The sequence below is a fragment of the Protomyctophum bolini genome (assembly GCF_963924005.1).
Source record: "Protomyctophum bolini genome assembly, chromosome: 22".
NCBI classification, from domain to species: domain Eukaryota; kingdom Metazoa; phylum Chordata; class Actinopteri; order Myctophiformes; family Myctophidae; genus Protomyctophum; species Protomyctophum bolini.
The window spans coordinates 36,267,992-36,285,491 of record NC_137883.1 but is presented as its reverse complement, the minus strand read 5'-3'; the positions used below and the strand labels follow the sequence as shown (position 1 = coordinate 36,285,491).

The window sequence follows — 17,500 nt, the reverse complement described above, 5'->3', positions numbered from 1 at the left end:
AAATGGCCAGGGCATCACTCCTACTGGACCTGCGCAGGAGGAAGGTACCCCTGGCTGCTGCAGACCAGAATAACTTCCTAGGCTTTAGGAGGAAAGACTCTGGGAAACTGGACTCACAAGCCAAGGGCTTCGGGGTCTGGTCTGATTGGCCAGATCTCAACGACCTTTGCCATCGGACAGGAGTCCAGCTAAAATGGGCAAAAAACAACGAAAATGTGCCCATCTCAGATGGATTAATTACAGACTCCAGCGTGGTAGTGAAGGCTACCCTCACCCACCAGGGAGCGGACACTAGACTACAGGAAGACACGGCAAGAAGGGTTCTGCTTGGCACGAAACAGACTGAAGGGTTCTGCTTAGCACGGATCAGACTGAAGGGTTCTGCTTAGCACGGATCAGACTGAAGGGTTCTGCTTAGCACGAAACAGACTGAAGCCAGAGAACGTTGGCGTGGCCTTCGACTGCAGGGAAAGTTATCCTGTGTTGATTCAGCTGATCACTCCGTTTCAGTATCAACCATCACTTGGAAGCATAACAAACTTGGGGTATCGCTGTAGATTTGCCATACTGATATTCGGAAGCCTGGGCTATATGTGCATAAACTGACCATGAGTCTACCACGGCTATACCCACCTCCGTTGTGGGGACTACAGTCTGTACCCACCTCCGTTGTGGGGACTATACGGCTGTACCCACCTCCGTTGTGGGGACTATACGGCTGTACCCACCTCCGTTGTGGGGACTATACGGCTGTACCCACCTCCGTTGTGGGGACTATATACGGCTGTACCCACCTCCGTTGTGGGGACTATATACGGCTGTACCCACCTCCGTTGTGGGGACTATATACGGCTGTACCCACCTCCGTTGTGGGGACTATACGGCTGTACCCACCTCCGTTGTGGGGACTATATACGGCTGTACCCACCTCCGTTGTGGGGACTATATACGGCTGTACCCACCTCCGTTGTGGGGACTATAGGGCTGTACCCACCTCCGTTGTGGGGACTATATACGGCTGTACCCACCTCCGTTGTGGGGACTATATACGGCTGTACCCACCTCCGTTGTGGGGACTATATACGGCTGTACCCACCTCCGTTGTGGGGACTATACGGCTGTACCCACCTCCGTTGTGGGGACTATATACGGCTGTACCCACCTCCGTTGTGGGGACTATATACGGCTGTACCCACCTCCGTTGTGGGGACTATATACGGCTGTACCCACCTCCGTTGTGGGGACTATAGGGCTGTACCCACCTCCGTTGTGGGGACTACACGGCTGTACCCACCTCCGTTGCGGGCACACTGCGGGCAGCACTCCCCCTGGGGGGTGAAAGGGCCTTGGCCCTCCGGGCAGCTGAGCGGGGGGGGGCAGGGCGGGGGGGAGCAGGACACGACGCCCTGGGAGCAAACGCACCGCTCGCACCGCGAGGGGGACCACTGGCTGTCATGCTGCAGGAGAGAGAGAGAGAGAGAGAGAGAGAGAGAGAGAGAGAGACAGAGAGAGAGAGAGAGACAGAGAGACAGAGAGAGAGACATTGATTGATTGATTGGACACAGTTATTACTTGCGCAAGCAGAGCGCGCAAGTAATAATTTCGCCGGGTCTCTTCAACGTGACAGCCGTCAACCCCTTTTCTGGGTAAGCAAATCTGTGCCTGGTCTGCTGGGACCAGATTACACAGATGACCATTTCTCTTACGTCATCATTGAGAGCTAGTCATACATATACACACCATGTACTCTGGTCCCTGCAAGTATGCACTCGGCAGAGTGCAGTTCTAGTTATTATTATTATTATTATTATGAACTGCCTGGCTGTGACTCCTCCCTCTGTGTCTCAAAACGTTAAAAAGGTTTAACCGCATTATAACATGTGACCAGATTTGACTGACAGCCTGCCACGCGCAAATTCCAGCTTTTCACCAGAGATTTATTTTCTTCCAAAAATGAGTTCCAATTTAATATCACAGGCAGACTCTTCACATACTAGAGCATGTCTGAAATAAGTGTCAGAGCTGAAATTGACATGTAAATATGAAATAAATGCCTAAACATGTAGCTATAGGTGTAATGTTAGAGTCCACAGAAGACATGTAAATATGAAATAAATGCTTAAACATGTAGCTATAGGTGTAATGTTAGAGTCCACAGAAGACATGTAAATATGAAATAAATGCTTAAACATGTAGCTATAGGTGTAATGTTAGAGTCCACAGAAGACATGTGAAATAAATGCTTAAACATGTAGCTATAGGTGTAATGTTAGAGTCCACAGAAGACATGTAAATATGAAATAAATGCTTAAACATGTAGCTATAGGTGAAATGTTAGAGTCCACAGAAGACATGTAAATATGAAATAAATGCTTAAACATGTAGCTAGGTGTAATGTTAGAGTCCACAGAAGACATGTAAATATGAAATAAATACTTAAACATGTAGCTATAGGTGTAATGTTAGAGTCCACAGAAGACATGTAAATATGAAATAAATGCTTAAACATGTAGCTAGGTGTAACGTTAGAGTCCACAGAAGACATGTAAATATGAAATAAATGCTTAAACATGTAGCTATAGGTGTAATGTTAGAGTCCACAGAAGACATGTGAAATAAATGCTTAAACATGTAGCTATAGGTGTAATGTTAGAGTCCACAGAAGACATGTAAATATGAAATAAATGCTTAAACATGTAGCTAGGTGTAATGTTAGAGTCCACAGAAGACATGTAAATATGAAATAAATGCTTAAACATGTAGCTATAGGTGAAATGTTAGAGTCCACAGAAGACATGTAAATATGAAATAAATACTTAAACATGTAGCTATAGGTGTAATGTTAGAGTCCACAGAAGACATGTAAATATGAAATAAATGCTTAAACATGTAGCTATAGGTGTAATGTTAGAGTCCACAGAAGTGAACATTTTCAAGCCTCAATTTGAAGCTATATGATTCCCTGTCGACTAAATCAACTGTAGATTTAGTTGACTAAAACTAGACTAAACACCAAAACACTGACGTGACTAAAATGTGACTAAAACTAAATGAGAACGTGTCAAGAGACTATATGGCTGAAACTAAAATAGAAAACGTCCTGCCAAAAACAACCAGGGAAAAAGAGCATTATGCACAAAGAAACCCCCCCCCTGCTCTCAGCTCACTAGTTTGAAAACGCCACCCTGTGCCATTAGTCAGCTGGCATCTGGCCAAATCCCAAACTGTGTATAAAAAGCCCTTCCTCTGGGACCCATGGTACCAACGGGGTGTAAAGATCTATACCAAGGAAACAATTTGAAATCATTTGAAGAATTAAGAACAGAATTTGGCCTACCACATAATCACTTCTGGCAGTACTTACAACTGAGACACCTATTGGAGAAAACCGTTGGTTCTCTCACATCAAGTAAGTAGCCTTGCCGAGCCATGAGGCCCATAGGGGACAGGAGCCTATCTCCTGTTTCTGTAGCCATGAGGCCCATAGGGGGCAGGAGCCTATCTCCTGTTTCTGTAGCCATGAGGCCCATAGGGGACAGGAGCCTATCTCCTGTTTCTGTAGCCATGAGGCCCATAGGGGCAGGAGCCTATCTCCTGTTTCTGTAGCCATGAGGCCCATAGGGGCAGGAGCCTATCTCCTGTTTCTGTAGCCATGAGGCCCATAGGGGCAGGAGCCTATCTCCTGTTTCTGTAGCCATGAGGCCCATAGGGGCAGGAGCCTATCTCCTGTCTCTGTAGCCATGAGGCCCATAGGGGCAGGAGCCTATCTCCTGTTTCTGTAGCCATGAGGCCCATAGGGGCAGGAGCCTATCTCCTGTTTCTGTAGCCATGAGGCCCATAGGGGCAGGAGCCTATCTCCTGTCTCTGTAGCCATGAGGCCCATAGGGGCAGGAGCCTATCTCCTGTTTCTGTAGCCATGAGGCCCATAGGGGCAGGAGCCTATCTCCTGTCTCTGTAGCCATGAGGCCCATAGGGGCAGGAGCCTATCATACCGGACAGGAGCCTACCATAGACCCTGTAGACTCACCCCATAGACGAGTCCTTGGTACCGACAGGAACCCTGGGAGGACGACACACACTCTGGGCAGCACCGGTTAGGAGGGATCCTTAGACGCTCTCCCTGTGCACACACACACACACACACACACACACACACACACACACACACACACAGAGCATTAAGTGTCTCTGTGTGCAACCTAGCGTATGGGAGACATTCAATTATACACGTCCATTCACATGGAAATGAAGCGGGCAGAGAAAACACCACCGTGGAATACATAACAGAGAGAGAGAGAGAGAGGGAGAGAAAGGGAGAGGACAGAATAATATGGTGTCTGTTCTGCCGGATATATGGATATATGTTCTCCCCATATATGGGGGACAAGGGGAGACCAACCTAGTCCCCATATATGGGGGACAAGGGGAGACCAACCTAGTCCCCATATATGGGGGACAAGGGGAGACCAACCTAGTCCCCATATATGGGGGACAAGGGGAGACCAACCTAGTCCCCATATATGGGGGACAAGGGGAGACCAACCTAGTCCCCATATATGGGGGACAAGGGGAGACCAACCTAGTCCCCATATATGGGGGACAAGGGGAGACCAACCTAGTCCCCATATATGGGGGACAAGGGGAGAGCAATGGACTTGAACTCATGCTTCCTTCATGCCTGAGTGTCCAAGTTGCTCCTTTACACCTGACAGGGGGGAGTTTCCTTGGTTGGACGTCGTAGCGCGTGGAAGGAACACGTTATTCCAACCAGTTCCTTTCCCCTCCATCAGGCGCCCCGGCTGGCCAGGGGGATCCAAGGTTTTGATGAAAACAAAAAAGAGTCGGGGGGGGGGGGGGGGGGGGGGGGGTGGTTCTGACTCTTACCCTGAGGGAGTCACAGCGGGGGTTGGGACAGTGTGTGGTGGTTCTGACTCTTACCCTGAGGGAGTCACAGCGGGGGTTGGGACAGTGTGTGGTTCTGACTCTTACCCTGAGGGAGTCACAGCGGGGGTTGGGACAGTGTGTGGTTCTGATGGTTCTGACTCTTACCCTGAGGGAGTCACAGCGGGGGTTGGGACAGTGTGTGGTGGTGGTGGTTCTGACTCTTACCCTGAGGGAGTCACAGCGGGGGTTGGGACAGTGTGTGGTTCTGGTGGTTCTGACTCTTACCCTGAGGGAGTCACAGCGGGGGTTGGGACAGTGTGTGGTTCTGGTGGTTCTGACTCTTACCCTGAGGGAGTCACAGCGGGGGTTGGGACAGTGTGTGTTGGTTCTGACTCTTACCCTGAGGGAGTCACAGCGGGGGTTGGGACAGTGTGTGGTTCTGACTCTTACCCTGAGGGAGTCACAGCGGGGGTTGGAACAGTGTGTGGTTCTGGTGGTTCTGACTCTTACCCTGAGGGAGTCACAGCGGGGGTTGGGACAGTGTGTGGTTCTGGTGGTTCTGACTCTTACCCTGAGGGAGTCACAGCGGGGGTTGGGACAGTGTGTGGTGTCGGTACAGATGACGATGTCTCCGTAGCAGGAACACCGCTGGCAGGACTGGGGAGTCCACGCGCTGTTGTTCTGTTGAGGGAAAAACCACAGACACACAACGTCAAATATCACAATTATTGAATCTCATCTACTGTACATACTGTATGTGCCAAACTGTCACATTTTGCGGGAAACGGACAGAACCATATCTGACAGTACTGACACGGTACCGACACAGTACTGACAGGATAATGTCTTCTATCAACAACGACAGCCTAGGGAATAAATCAATGAAGTCGTGAACTTGAATCTATCACCTTAGAGTCCATAACTCACATTTAGCTGCATGATCAATCACAGTCTCATGACAGGGCTGTCCACAGGCGTGCTCCTGTGCACGTGTGTGTGTGTGTGTGTGTGTGTGTGTGTGTGTGTGTGTGTGTGTGCACGTGTGCGTGCGTGTGTGTGTGTGTGCACGTGCATTGACACACCATGACAGACACCTTGGCTTAAAGGACCACTTCACCACTTTTCAACCTATCTAATAGGTCCTCACTAATAATCATGATCTGTGTCTCATAGGAGGGCTGTGGGCGGTTCAGAAACCAGTCTGTGTCTCATAGGAGGGCTGTGGGCGGTTCAGAAACCAGTCTGTGTCTCATAGGAGGGCTGTGGGCGGTTCAGAAACCAGTCTGTGTCTCATAGGAGGGCTGTGGGCAGTTCAGAAACCAGTCTGTGTCTCATAGGAGGGCTGTGGGCAGTTCAGAAACCAGTCTGTGTCTCATAGGAGGGCTGTGGGCGGTTCAGAAACCAGTCTGTGTCTCATAGGAGGGCTGTGGGCGGTTCAGAAACCAGTCTGTGTCTCATAGGAGGGCTGTGGGCGGTTCAGAAACCAGTCTGTGTCTCATAGGAGGGCTGTGGGCGGTTCAGAAACCAGTCTGTGTCTCATAGGAGGGCTGTGGCGGTTCAGAAACCAGTCTGTGTCTCATAGGAGGGCTGTGGGCGGTTCAGAAACCAGTCTGTGTCTCATAGGAGGGCTGTGGGCGGTTCAGAAACCAGTCTGTGTCTCATAGGAGGGCTGTGGGCGGTTCAGAAACCAGTCTGTGTCTCATAGGAGGGCTGTGGGCGGTTCAGAAACCAGTCTGTGTCTCATAGGAGGGCTGTGGGCAGTTCAGAAACCAGTCTGTGTCTCATAGGAGGGCTGTGGGCAGTTCAGAAACCAGTCTGTGTCTCATAGGAGGGCTGTGGGCGGTTCAGAAACCAGTCTGTGTCTCATAGGAGGGCTGTGGGCGGTTCAGAAACCAGTCTGTGTCTCATAGGAGGGCTGTGGGCGGTTCAGAAACCAGTCTGTGTCTCATAGGAGGGCTGTGGGCGGTTCAGAAACCAGTCTGTGTCTCATAGGAGGGCTGTGGGCGGTTCAGAAACCAGTCTGTGTCTCATAGGAGGGCTGTGGGCGGTTCAGAAACCAGTCTGTGTCTCATAGGAGGGCTGTGGGCGGTTCAGAAACCAGTCTGTGTCTCATAGGAGGGCTGTGGGCGGTTCAGAAACCAGTCTGTGTCTCATAGGAGGGCTGTGGGCGGTTCAGAAACCAGTCTGTGTCTCATAGGAGGGCTGTGGGCAGTTCAGAAACCCGCACGCGCGCGCACACACACACACACACACACACACACACCTCTGACAGCTTTAGGTGGAACCTGACCCCGGAAACTGGGTCCGGTTCCACCATGGTGATTAATTGGCTCGTCAAACGCTTCACTACCAGTGTGTGTGTGTGTGTGTGTGTGTGTGTGTGTGTGTGTGCGTGTGCGTGTGTGTGTGTGTGTGCGTGTGTGTGTGTGCGTGTGTGTGTGTGTGTGCTGGGGACTGTTAATTGAACTCTGTGTTTTACTGCAGGGTAGGCAGAGTAGAGAAACACACACACACACACACACACACACACACACACAGCTGACTGGGATCCGATCAGCATGCTTCATGTCGTCGACGTGTCTACAGTATATTCTACACCATGCCCTGGGCCTAGTGTGTGTGCGTGTGCGTGTGCGCGTGCGCGTGCGTGTGCGTGTGTGTCAGGCAGAGCCTGCAGACACATCAGATGACCTCAAGACCTCAGAGAGAGAGAGAGAGAGAGAGAGAGAGAGAGAGAGAGAGAGAGAGAGAGAGAGAGAGAGAGAGAGAGAGAGAGAGAATGATTGACAGGCAGGTGACTCCTCCTCCTCTGTTTCAGATCCAGAAGAAGCAAAAAGGAGAGAAATGGAACGAGTCCTCATGCAGGACGGCAGATCTACAAGCTCACAGCAAAGCACAGAGTGCCACGCTACGAGAGCTTGCAGATCTGCTATTTTTTTTGAAAAATGCATGGTAAAAATGTGGAGCAAATATATAAAGAACAAACAGCTGCAGTCAAACGGGCGCCACGCTGGAAATGGGACGTCTTATTTTAACCTCCGATTTGTAACCCAATATATCCACCACGCCGTCACGGCACCCCTCCTGCAGCGCCCCCGTGTGGCAGCCTTTATAAAATGCCCACAATGGCCTATATATATATTATTGTCATTACTGTACATTACTGTATACTGTAGCCTACTGTATTCGGTTCAACCCATTTTGGTGTTAACATCATGTTATGCTTTAGCTATTGAAAAATAGCAGATCTACAAGCATAGGTCTGCTATTTTTGAAAAATCGAAGAACGACTGACATATAGAAACATGGGTTTTTCAGAAAACTGTCAGGATTCAGAAGAACATGTTTAGAATCTGATCTCAGGTCAGAATGAAAACTGTCAGGATTCAGAAGAACATTTTTAGAATCTGATCTCAGGTCAGAATGGGTCGACCATATAATAACATCCCTAGTCAATGATTAGCAGGGAGCCTCCGTCTGGATATATACTGTAAGGTTATCATACTGTATTATATTGTATCATACTGTATTTACTGTTATTACCGTATATACTGTATTTACTGTTATTACCGTATATACTGTATTTACTGTTATTACCGTATATACTGTATTTACTGTTATTACCGTATATACTGTATTTACTGTTATTACCGTATATACTGTATTTACTGTTATTACCGTATATACTGTATTTACTGTTATTACCGTATATACTGTTAAGGTTATCACACTTCAGCTCAAGTGCTCAACGGTTTGCGGAGCGGTCTTGATATCGGAAGGTCGCTATAGTTCGTATCCCCGGACCGGCCACGTTAAAATTACCACCGCTGAAGTGCCCTTGAGCAAGGCATTGAATCCCCCTACCATGAAATGTTCTATGAGCAGGGCCTGGCTGTAAACAAGTTATTATTATTATTATTAAATGTTCTATGAGCAGGGCCTGGCTGTAAACAAGTTATTATTATTATTATTAAATGTTCTATGAGCAGGGCCTGGCTGTAAACAAGTTATTATTATTATTATTAAATGTTCTATGAGCAGGGCCTGGCTGTAAACAAGTTATTATTATTATTATTAAATGTTCTATGAGCAGGGCCTGGTTGTAAACAAGTTATTGACGACGACATCTCTTTTGGGAATCTTCTAAAAGGTTAAAGATTGCCAGAGGGCAGGAAGTTACCTAAACAACAGAATAAAGGGCGATGGGGGGTGTGTGTGTGTGTGTGTGTGAGTGTGTGTGTGTGTCTGTGTGTCTGTGTGTGTGTCTGTCTGTTTGTCTGTGTGTGTGTCTGTGTGTGTGTCTGTGTGTGTGACTGTGTGTGTCTGTGTGTCTGTCTGTCTGTGTGCGTGCGTGCGTGCATGCGTGCGTGCATGCGTGCGTGCGTGCGTGCGTGCGTGCGTGCATGCGTGCGTGCGCCGCTGAAGCATGGCTAATGTGCGGAAAAAAAGGTCTTGTCTCCTCCTGAAGGATCAGAGATTAGAGATTAGAGTAGTGAACCCAGACACAGTCCAACAGGGGAGCGACTGACCGACCGACTGACTGACTGAAGCCCACCACACACCGGCTGTGTCCGCCGTGCCGCGCCACCATGAGGCCACAGCCTGACCTGCCCTGGTGGAGACCTGTGCCGATTGGCACTTTATCTATAGTTGAAAATGAAAATGACACGGATAACAAGGTGTTATGCTGTAAATACAGTATGTAGTATTATTATGATACATACTGTATATGTAGTATTATTATTATTATGTAGTGTAGTATTTTTATGAGGGCTCAGAATAGGAGGTCATTTAAGTGTCTCCAGTAGCATCAGACTGAGATAATGACCCAGGCTCTCCTTTCTGCTATTCATAGACCACCGCACGCACACACACACTGCACGCACACACACACAAGCACGCACACACACACACGCAAGCACTGTACACACACGCGCACGCACTGCACGCACACACACACTGCACGCACGCACGCAGAATGTATAAATACAGTCTGTACAGTCTACACAGAGTCTGTTACAAGTAAAGTAAAAGTCCAGAATTCAGTGTATTGGTATCAAAATGTACTTAAAAGTACCAACACTAGAGAGTACTGTGGAGTACTGTAGGTTACAGTAAGAGAGTAGTCACTGTGCACACAAGCTTTGAGCTTTTTACATCTGCTATTTTCCCAAAATTGCATAATTATGCAAGCGTAAAAGTACAATATTTGCGGCATATTGTATTTCACGCACGCACACACACACACACACACACACACACACACACACACACACAGTCACACACACACAGTCACACACACACACACACACACACACACACACACACACACACACACAACATACCAGGGAAATGAATGAGGTGTGTGTGCTCTAATAACAGATAACCTAGCAGAGGGGGCGGGGGGGGGTCCAGATGTTACCCTGGGCCAATCAGCCTTGCCGGAACACCGTAAAGACTAATTATACAGCTGTCTGTCTGTCTGTCTGTCTGTCTGTCTGTCTGTCTGTCTGTCTGTCGGTCTGTCGGTCTGTCTGTCGGTCTGTCGGTCTGTCGGTCTGTCGGTCTGTCGGTCGCACGTTATCATCATTCAATTCAATTCAATTCAATTCAATTCAATTCAATTCAATTCAATTCAATAATCCTTTTGCCATGTCAACAAGTTGATAGGAATTTGTCTTGGTTCATACTCAACATATACAGACAACCATAGATACACAAACAAGAAGGACAGTACAATACAAAAACAAAAAACCAGCAGCATAGGCAATTACATTCAGTTTTTTAAAGTGCTATATGCATATACTATGAGTTCAGATGTCTAATGGCTACGGGGTAAGTGCTATCCCTGAAGCGACATGTAGAGCTCTGGATACTTCTATATCTCCTGCCTGATGGGAGGAGATTGAAGAGGTGATGTGCAGGATGGGAGTTGTCTGCAATGATTTTATTTGCCTTCCTAATTATTCTGGTGGAATAGAGTGAGGAAAGTGTAGGGAGGCTGCATCCTATGTTTTTTGATGCGCAACGTACTACTCTTTCCAGCTTTGATTTGTCTTGAGAGGTTGTGTGACCAAACCAGACAAGCATGGAGAAGGTGAGAACACTTTCAATAGTGGCCCTATAGAAGTGAGTCATGGCTGCTTGGCTGACTTTGAACTTCTTAAGCTGCCGCAGGAAATAGAGACGCTGGTGTGATTTGCTTATTATGAGACTGGTGTTAAGATCCCATGATAAGGACTCATGGATGGTGGTCCCTAGGAACCGGAAGGAGGAAACTCTTTCTACCTCTTCACCATTGATGAAGAGGGGGGGGAGGGGACACGATTTATTTTTCCTAAAGTCTATAAACATCTCTTTGGTTTTAGAGATGTTTAGAATCAAGTTGTAACTCTCACACCATCTCACCAGCTCCTCTACTGCTCTGCGGTAGTCGGTTTCAACCTCGTTGGTAATAAGACCTACTAGAGATGTGTCATCAGCAAACTTATACATCATAACTGTACTAAAGTGAGATTGACAGAAATGAGTGTATAATAAGTACAGAAGTGGAGAAAGGACGCACCCCTGGGGGGCCCCAGTGTTTAGGAGCCTCGACAGCGAGACGAGGTCACCTATTTTGACCACCTGTTTCCTGTCACATAGAAAGTTAAAGATCCATTTACATAGATGTGATCTGACGCCTAGCTCCTGTAGGGTTGAAATCAGCTTCCCAGGCACTATTGTATTAAATGCGGAGCTGAAGTCAACAAAAAGTACACGAGCATAGGTGGATCTGGATTCTAGATGTTGAGTAATAGTGTGCAGACAGAGGGACACTGCATCATCTACACTCCTATTTGCTCTGTAGGCAAATTGGTGGGGATCTAGTGCTATGCTGGACAGGTGTTTACATACCAGTCGCTCAAAGACTTTCATAATGACAGATGTTAGGGCAACAGGCCTATAGTCATTAAGACAGGTGATATTATTTTTCTTTGGGACAGGAATGATAACCGCAGATTTAAAGCAAGCAGGCACAGTACAGAGTTCCAGTGACCAGTTGAAAATGGAAGTGAGGACAGGTGCAAGTTGGTCGGCACAGTGCTTTAGTGTGGCAGACGACTCGCCATCAGGCCCTGCCGCCTTTCTGGGGTTTTGCTGACGAAGCAACAGTCTGACATCATGTTCATGTATGTTGGGTGGAGAGTCACCCTGCTCTCTTGGAAAAGAGACGGGACTGATGGTCTTCACTGTCGAACCGACAATAAAAATCATTAAGCCTCCCAGGAAGGGAGGGGTCCAGGTCTGGAACATGGTGCTTGGTTTTGTAGTCAGTGATGTCCTGCAAACCCTGCCATACACCTTTGATGTCATTTGCTTGCAGTTTGTTTTCAAGCTTCACTTTGTAGGAGGCCTTAGCCTTAGACACGGCACGCTGAAATTCATATTTCAGTCTCTTATAATTCCCCATATCTCCACGTTTATAAGCAGCATGTTTCTCCCTACAAAGCGATCTCACTTCATTGTTGAACCAGGGCTTGCTGTTGTTAAAGACCGTAATGGTCCTTGTGGGAATGCAAACACTTTCACAGAAGTGAATATAGGATGTAACAGTGTCAAGACAGGTCAGACACGGGGAGAACATGTGAGGGTACCTACCCTATAGGGGACACGGGGAGAACATGTGAGGGTACCTACCCTAGGGGACACGGGGAGAACATGTGAGGGTACCTAAACTATAGGGGACACGGGGAGAACATGTGAGGGTACCTACCCTATGGGGGACACGGGGAGAACATGTGAGGGTACCTACCCTAGGGGACACAGGGAGAACATGTGAGGGTACCTACCCTAGGGGACACGGGGAGAACATGTGAGGGTACCTACCCTAGGGGACACGGGGAGAACATGTGAGGGTACCTACCCTATGGGGGACACGGGGAGAACATGTGAGGGTACCTACCCTAGGGGACACAGGGAGAACATGTGAGGGTACCTACCCTAGGGGACACAGGGAGAACATGTGAGGGTACCTACCCTATGGGGGACACGGGGAGAACATGTGAGGGTACCTACCCTAGGGGACACGGGGAGAACATGTGAGGGTACCTACCCTAGGGGACACAGGGAGAACATGTGAGGGTACCTACCCTAGGGGACACGGGGAGAACATGTGAGGGTACCTACCCTAGGGGACACGGGGAGAACATATGAGGGTACCTACCCCAGGGGACACGGGGAGAACATGTGAGGGTACCTACCCTAGGGGACACGGGGAGAACATGTGAGGGTACCTACCCTAGGGGACACGGGGGAGAACATGTGAGGGTACCTACCCTAGGGGACACGGGGGAGAACATGTGAGGGTACCTACCCTATGGGGGACACGGGGAGAACATGTGAGGGTACCTACCCTAGGGGACACGGGGAGAACATGTGAGGGTACCTACCCTAGGGGACACGGGGAGAACATGTGAGGGTACCTACCCTAGGGGACACGGGGGAGAACATGTGAGGGTACCTACCCTAGGGGACACGGGGGAGAACATGTGAGGGTACCTACCCTAGGGGACACGGGGAGAACATGTGAGGGTACCTACCCTAGGGGACACGGGGGAGAACATGTGAGGGTACCTACCCTAGGGGACACGGGGGAGAACATGTGAGGGTACCTACCCTAGGGGACACGGGGGAGAACATGTGAGGGTACCTACCCTAGGGGACACGGGGAGAACATGTGAGGGTATACCTACCCTAGGGGACACAGGGAGAACATGTGAGGGCATTATACAAGATGATGATGATGACGGACAACAGCAGCTCTGCCTTTAACCCCTTCAGACCTGGCTCTATAGATGATACGAAATGTCTTCTTTTTCTGAAAAACCTATTTCCTATGTCATCCCAAGGACCCCCATCTGAAAATATGTAGTTCTAGGGACATCCACCCTACGTTCTGGCCTGGGTCAAAGGTCAAACCGACCAGAACATCGCTGCCTGTCATCCGCAGCCCGTCAGTCAACCGTCGAGTGTTTGACTGACGCGACAACATGCTGTTTACAGAGGCAGAGGACGCAGTGTGTGATTTACTGCTTCACACAACAAGAGCACGCTGTAATAGCAGCACACACAGTCAGCCAGTCAGCCAGCCAGCCAGCCAGCCAGTCAGTCAGTCAGTCAGTCAGCCACCCACACAGCCAGCCAGCCAGCCAGTCAGCCAGCCAGTCAGTCAGTCAGTCAGTCAGTCAGCCAGCCACCCACACAGCCAGCCAGTCAGTCAGTCAGTCAGCCGTTCAGTCAGCCAGCCAGTCAACCAGTCAGTCAGTCAGTCAGTCAGTCAGTCAGTCAGCCAGCCAGCCAGTCAGTCAATCAGTCAGCCAACCACACAGCCAGCCAGCCAGCCAGCCAGTCAGTCAGTCAACCAGCCAGCCAGCCAAAAATAAATATCATGTCTTCCAGCAGCTTTAAAAGAACAGTGGATGTTTCCATTCTGTCCCTAAAGAGCGGTACTTATATTAACACAGTTCTACCTCTGCTGCAGGTTCTATTAACAGAGTTCTACCTGGGCAGCGGTGGCCGAACGGTTTGCGGAGCGGTCTTGATATCGGAAGGTCGCTATAGTTCGCATCCCCGGACCGGCACGTTAAAATTACCACCGCTGAAGTGCCCTTGGACAAGGCATTGAACCTCTATACCATGAAATGTTCTATGAGCAGGGCCTGGCTGTAAACAAGTTCTTGAGCTTAGTCCAGTTACCCTGGGTAAAAATAGTACCTTTCCTTTCCTTAGTCCAGTTACCCTGCTGGGTAAACATAGTACCTTTCCTTTACTTAGTCCAGTTACCCTGGGTAAACATAGTACCTTTCCTTTCCTTAGTCCAGTTACCCTGGGTAAACATAGTACCTTTCCTTTCCTTAGTCCAGTTACCCTGGGTAAACATGGTACCTTTCCTTTCCTTAGTTCAGTTACCCAGTGTAAACATGGTACCTTTCCTTTCCTTAGTCCAGTTACCCTGGGTAAACATGGTACCTTTCCTTTCCTTAGTCCAGTAACCCTGGGTAAACATGGTACCTTTCCTTTCCTTAGTCCAGTTACCCTGGGTAAACATGGTACCTTTCCTTTCCTTAGTCCAGTTACCCTGGGTAAACATAGTACCTTTCCTTTCCTTAGTCCAGTTACCCTGGGTAAACATAGTACCTTTCCTTTCCTTAGTCCAGTTACCCAGGGTAAACATGGTACCTTTCCTTTCCTTAGTCCAGTTACCCAGGGTAAACATAGTACCTTTCCTTTCCTTAGTCCAGTTACCCTGGGTAAACATAGTACCTTTCCTTTCCTCTCAGGTCAGCTTTCAAATCAACACGTTCACTTCAAAGTATGTAATTATGTTCCAACAAAACCATTCCACACCACATGTAGCCTTTCTGAAAAACCCATGTTTCTATATCAGTGGTCTCTCTTAAACAACTTCCTTTCCACCTCAGGTTAAAACCAGGACATAAAAAAATAAAAAGAAAAGAGTTGAATGGCATTCCTCTGAAAGGGCAAGACAAAGGAGGGGGGGGAGGGGGGAGGGGGGGGTTGTTCTGTCTCACAGAAAGCCAGTGATAAAAATACGTCGAGGCACGTTCTTAGGGGGGAGGGGGGAGGGGGAGGGGGGGGGGGGGGGACGCACAAGACGACACCCGGAGCAAACACTTGATCCATTATCTCCCTTTGTTTCCTGTCGGGCACAGAGAGACAGACAGACAGACAGACAGACAGACAGACAGACAGACAGACGGAGCAGAGAGACAGACAGAATACCTGAGCACCGTGACCGACCCAAAACAAAGACAAATCTTAACTAGGTACAGACTCAGTGAGCACACAGTCTGATGGAGAAAGGCCGTCATAGGCAGACCTGTATCCCCCGAGAGAAGACAGACTATGCACCCACTGCACACAAAACGAAGTGGAAACCGAGCTACACTTCCTAACCATCTGCCCACTGTACCAAGACATCAGAGACATACTGTCTGTCCACTGTACCAAGACATCAGAGACACATACTGTCTGTCCACTGTACCAAGACATCAGAGACACATACTGTCTGTCCACTGTACCAATACATCAGAGACACATACTGTCTGTCCACTGTACCAAGACATCAGAGACATACTGTCTGTCCACTGTACCAAGACATCAGAGACACATACTGTCTGTCCACTGTACCAAGACATCAGAGACATACTGTCCACTGTACCAAGACATCAGAGACACATACTGTCTGTCCACTGTACCAGACAGACAGACAGACATGATCTGCAGGGTCTCAGCTGCGTTCGCTTCCCGCGTTTGTGCGTCTTACTGGTGGGTTAAATCCATCCTGTGGGGTCCACTGTGGTTCTCTCTGTGATGAAACTAAAGGGTTAAATCCATCCTGGTAGGTCCACTGTGGTTCTCTCTGTGATGAAACTAAAGCCAAGAAGTATAAAAACTTAAAAAGGTGAGACTGAGATCAGGACAGGTTGGGTCTGGTTCCTATTGGCAGACGGAACGTCTCTGCTGTCTGTCACTCTCACGCACGCCACACGCATGCTACGCATGTCGGAGCACACGCTACACGCACGCTATACTGGAGCAGTGTGTGTGTCGGAGCACACGCTACACGCACGCTACTGGAGCAGCGTGTGTGATGGATGGATCTCCGTAGAGTCTATCGGGACCGGAGCTGATGGAACGCCCCGAGGAGACACATGGAATAATGTAACAAACACACACACACACACACACACACACACACACACACACACACACACACACACACACACACACACACACACGCGCGCACACGCACACGCCTTCCTCCGGCTCACGGGGGAAGGTGTGATGCGCATCAAAGCTCGCACAGGAAACGACGTTGCGCGGCCGACACGAAGCCGACAAACACGAGACGATAAGACCGAGACCCCCCCGCTGTGATCTGGACTGGACTGGACTGGACTGGACTGGACTGGACTGGACTGGACTGACTGAACTGGACTGGACTGGACTGCATCATGCTCAAAGAGACAGTCGAGTCATCAATTATTTAGTTAACAACACAACATGTTCAACAACACACAACCGGCAGCTCTTAGAGTCACACTATGCACTACGCACTACGCACTACACACTACACACTACGCACTACGCACTACGCACGCACTACGCACTACGCACTACGCACGCACGTACGTTTTTGTGATCAAGCAACTAGGTTGCATGATCACACACACACCCCCCATCCAGAAGAATGACGGCCAAGCTACACCAGGCAATTTTGCACGTGTGCGTATGCGTTTACTGCGCGCGTACAGTGCGTTCGGACAGGACCAATATATGTCAATGACACCATGAGCTACACCAGACGCACGGATACCGCGGGCCGTCCTACGCGTGCTCTAACAATAGGATCGGTTCTCATTATTTTCACGTGCGTACTGTATGCCCCCATGCGCGCGTATCTATATATCCTCCCGGAAGGTCCCTCACAAACCTGCCGCGCGTCTGACAGATCGATGTAGCCATGCAGGGCATTTGGCTTATACGCACGCACGGTCCGCGCGTTTAGAGTAAACGCACGGTCCGCGTGTTTAGAGTAAACGCGCGAGAA

General features: G+C 49.0%; 1 protein-coding gene across 1 annotated transcript in view; it reads right to left on the bottom strand.

Moving 5' to 3' along the window:
• fras1 (Fraser extracellular matrix complex subunit 1) overlaps positions 1-17,500 on the bottom strand; it is a gene marked incomplete at its 3' end in the record, with an annotated part of 149,103 nt that overhangs the window by 125,707 nt on the left and 5,896 nt on the right. The window contains 3 exon segments of the mRNA XM_080755717.1: positions 1,295-1,457; positions 4,028-4,120; positions 5,455-5,565. Of these exon segments, the coding sequence (XP_080611843.1) occupies positions 1,295-1,457; positions 4,028-4,120; positions 5,455-5,565 (367 nt within the window).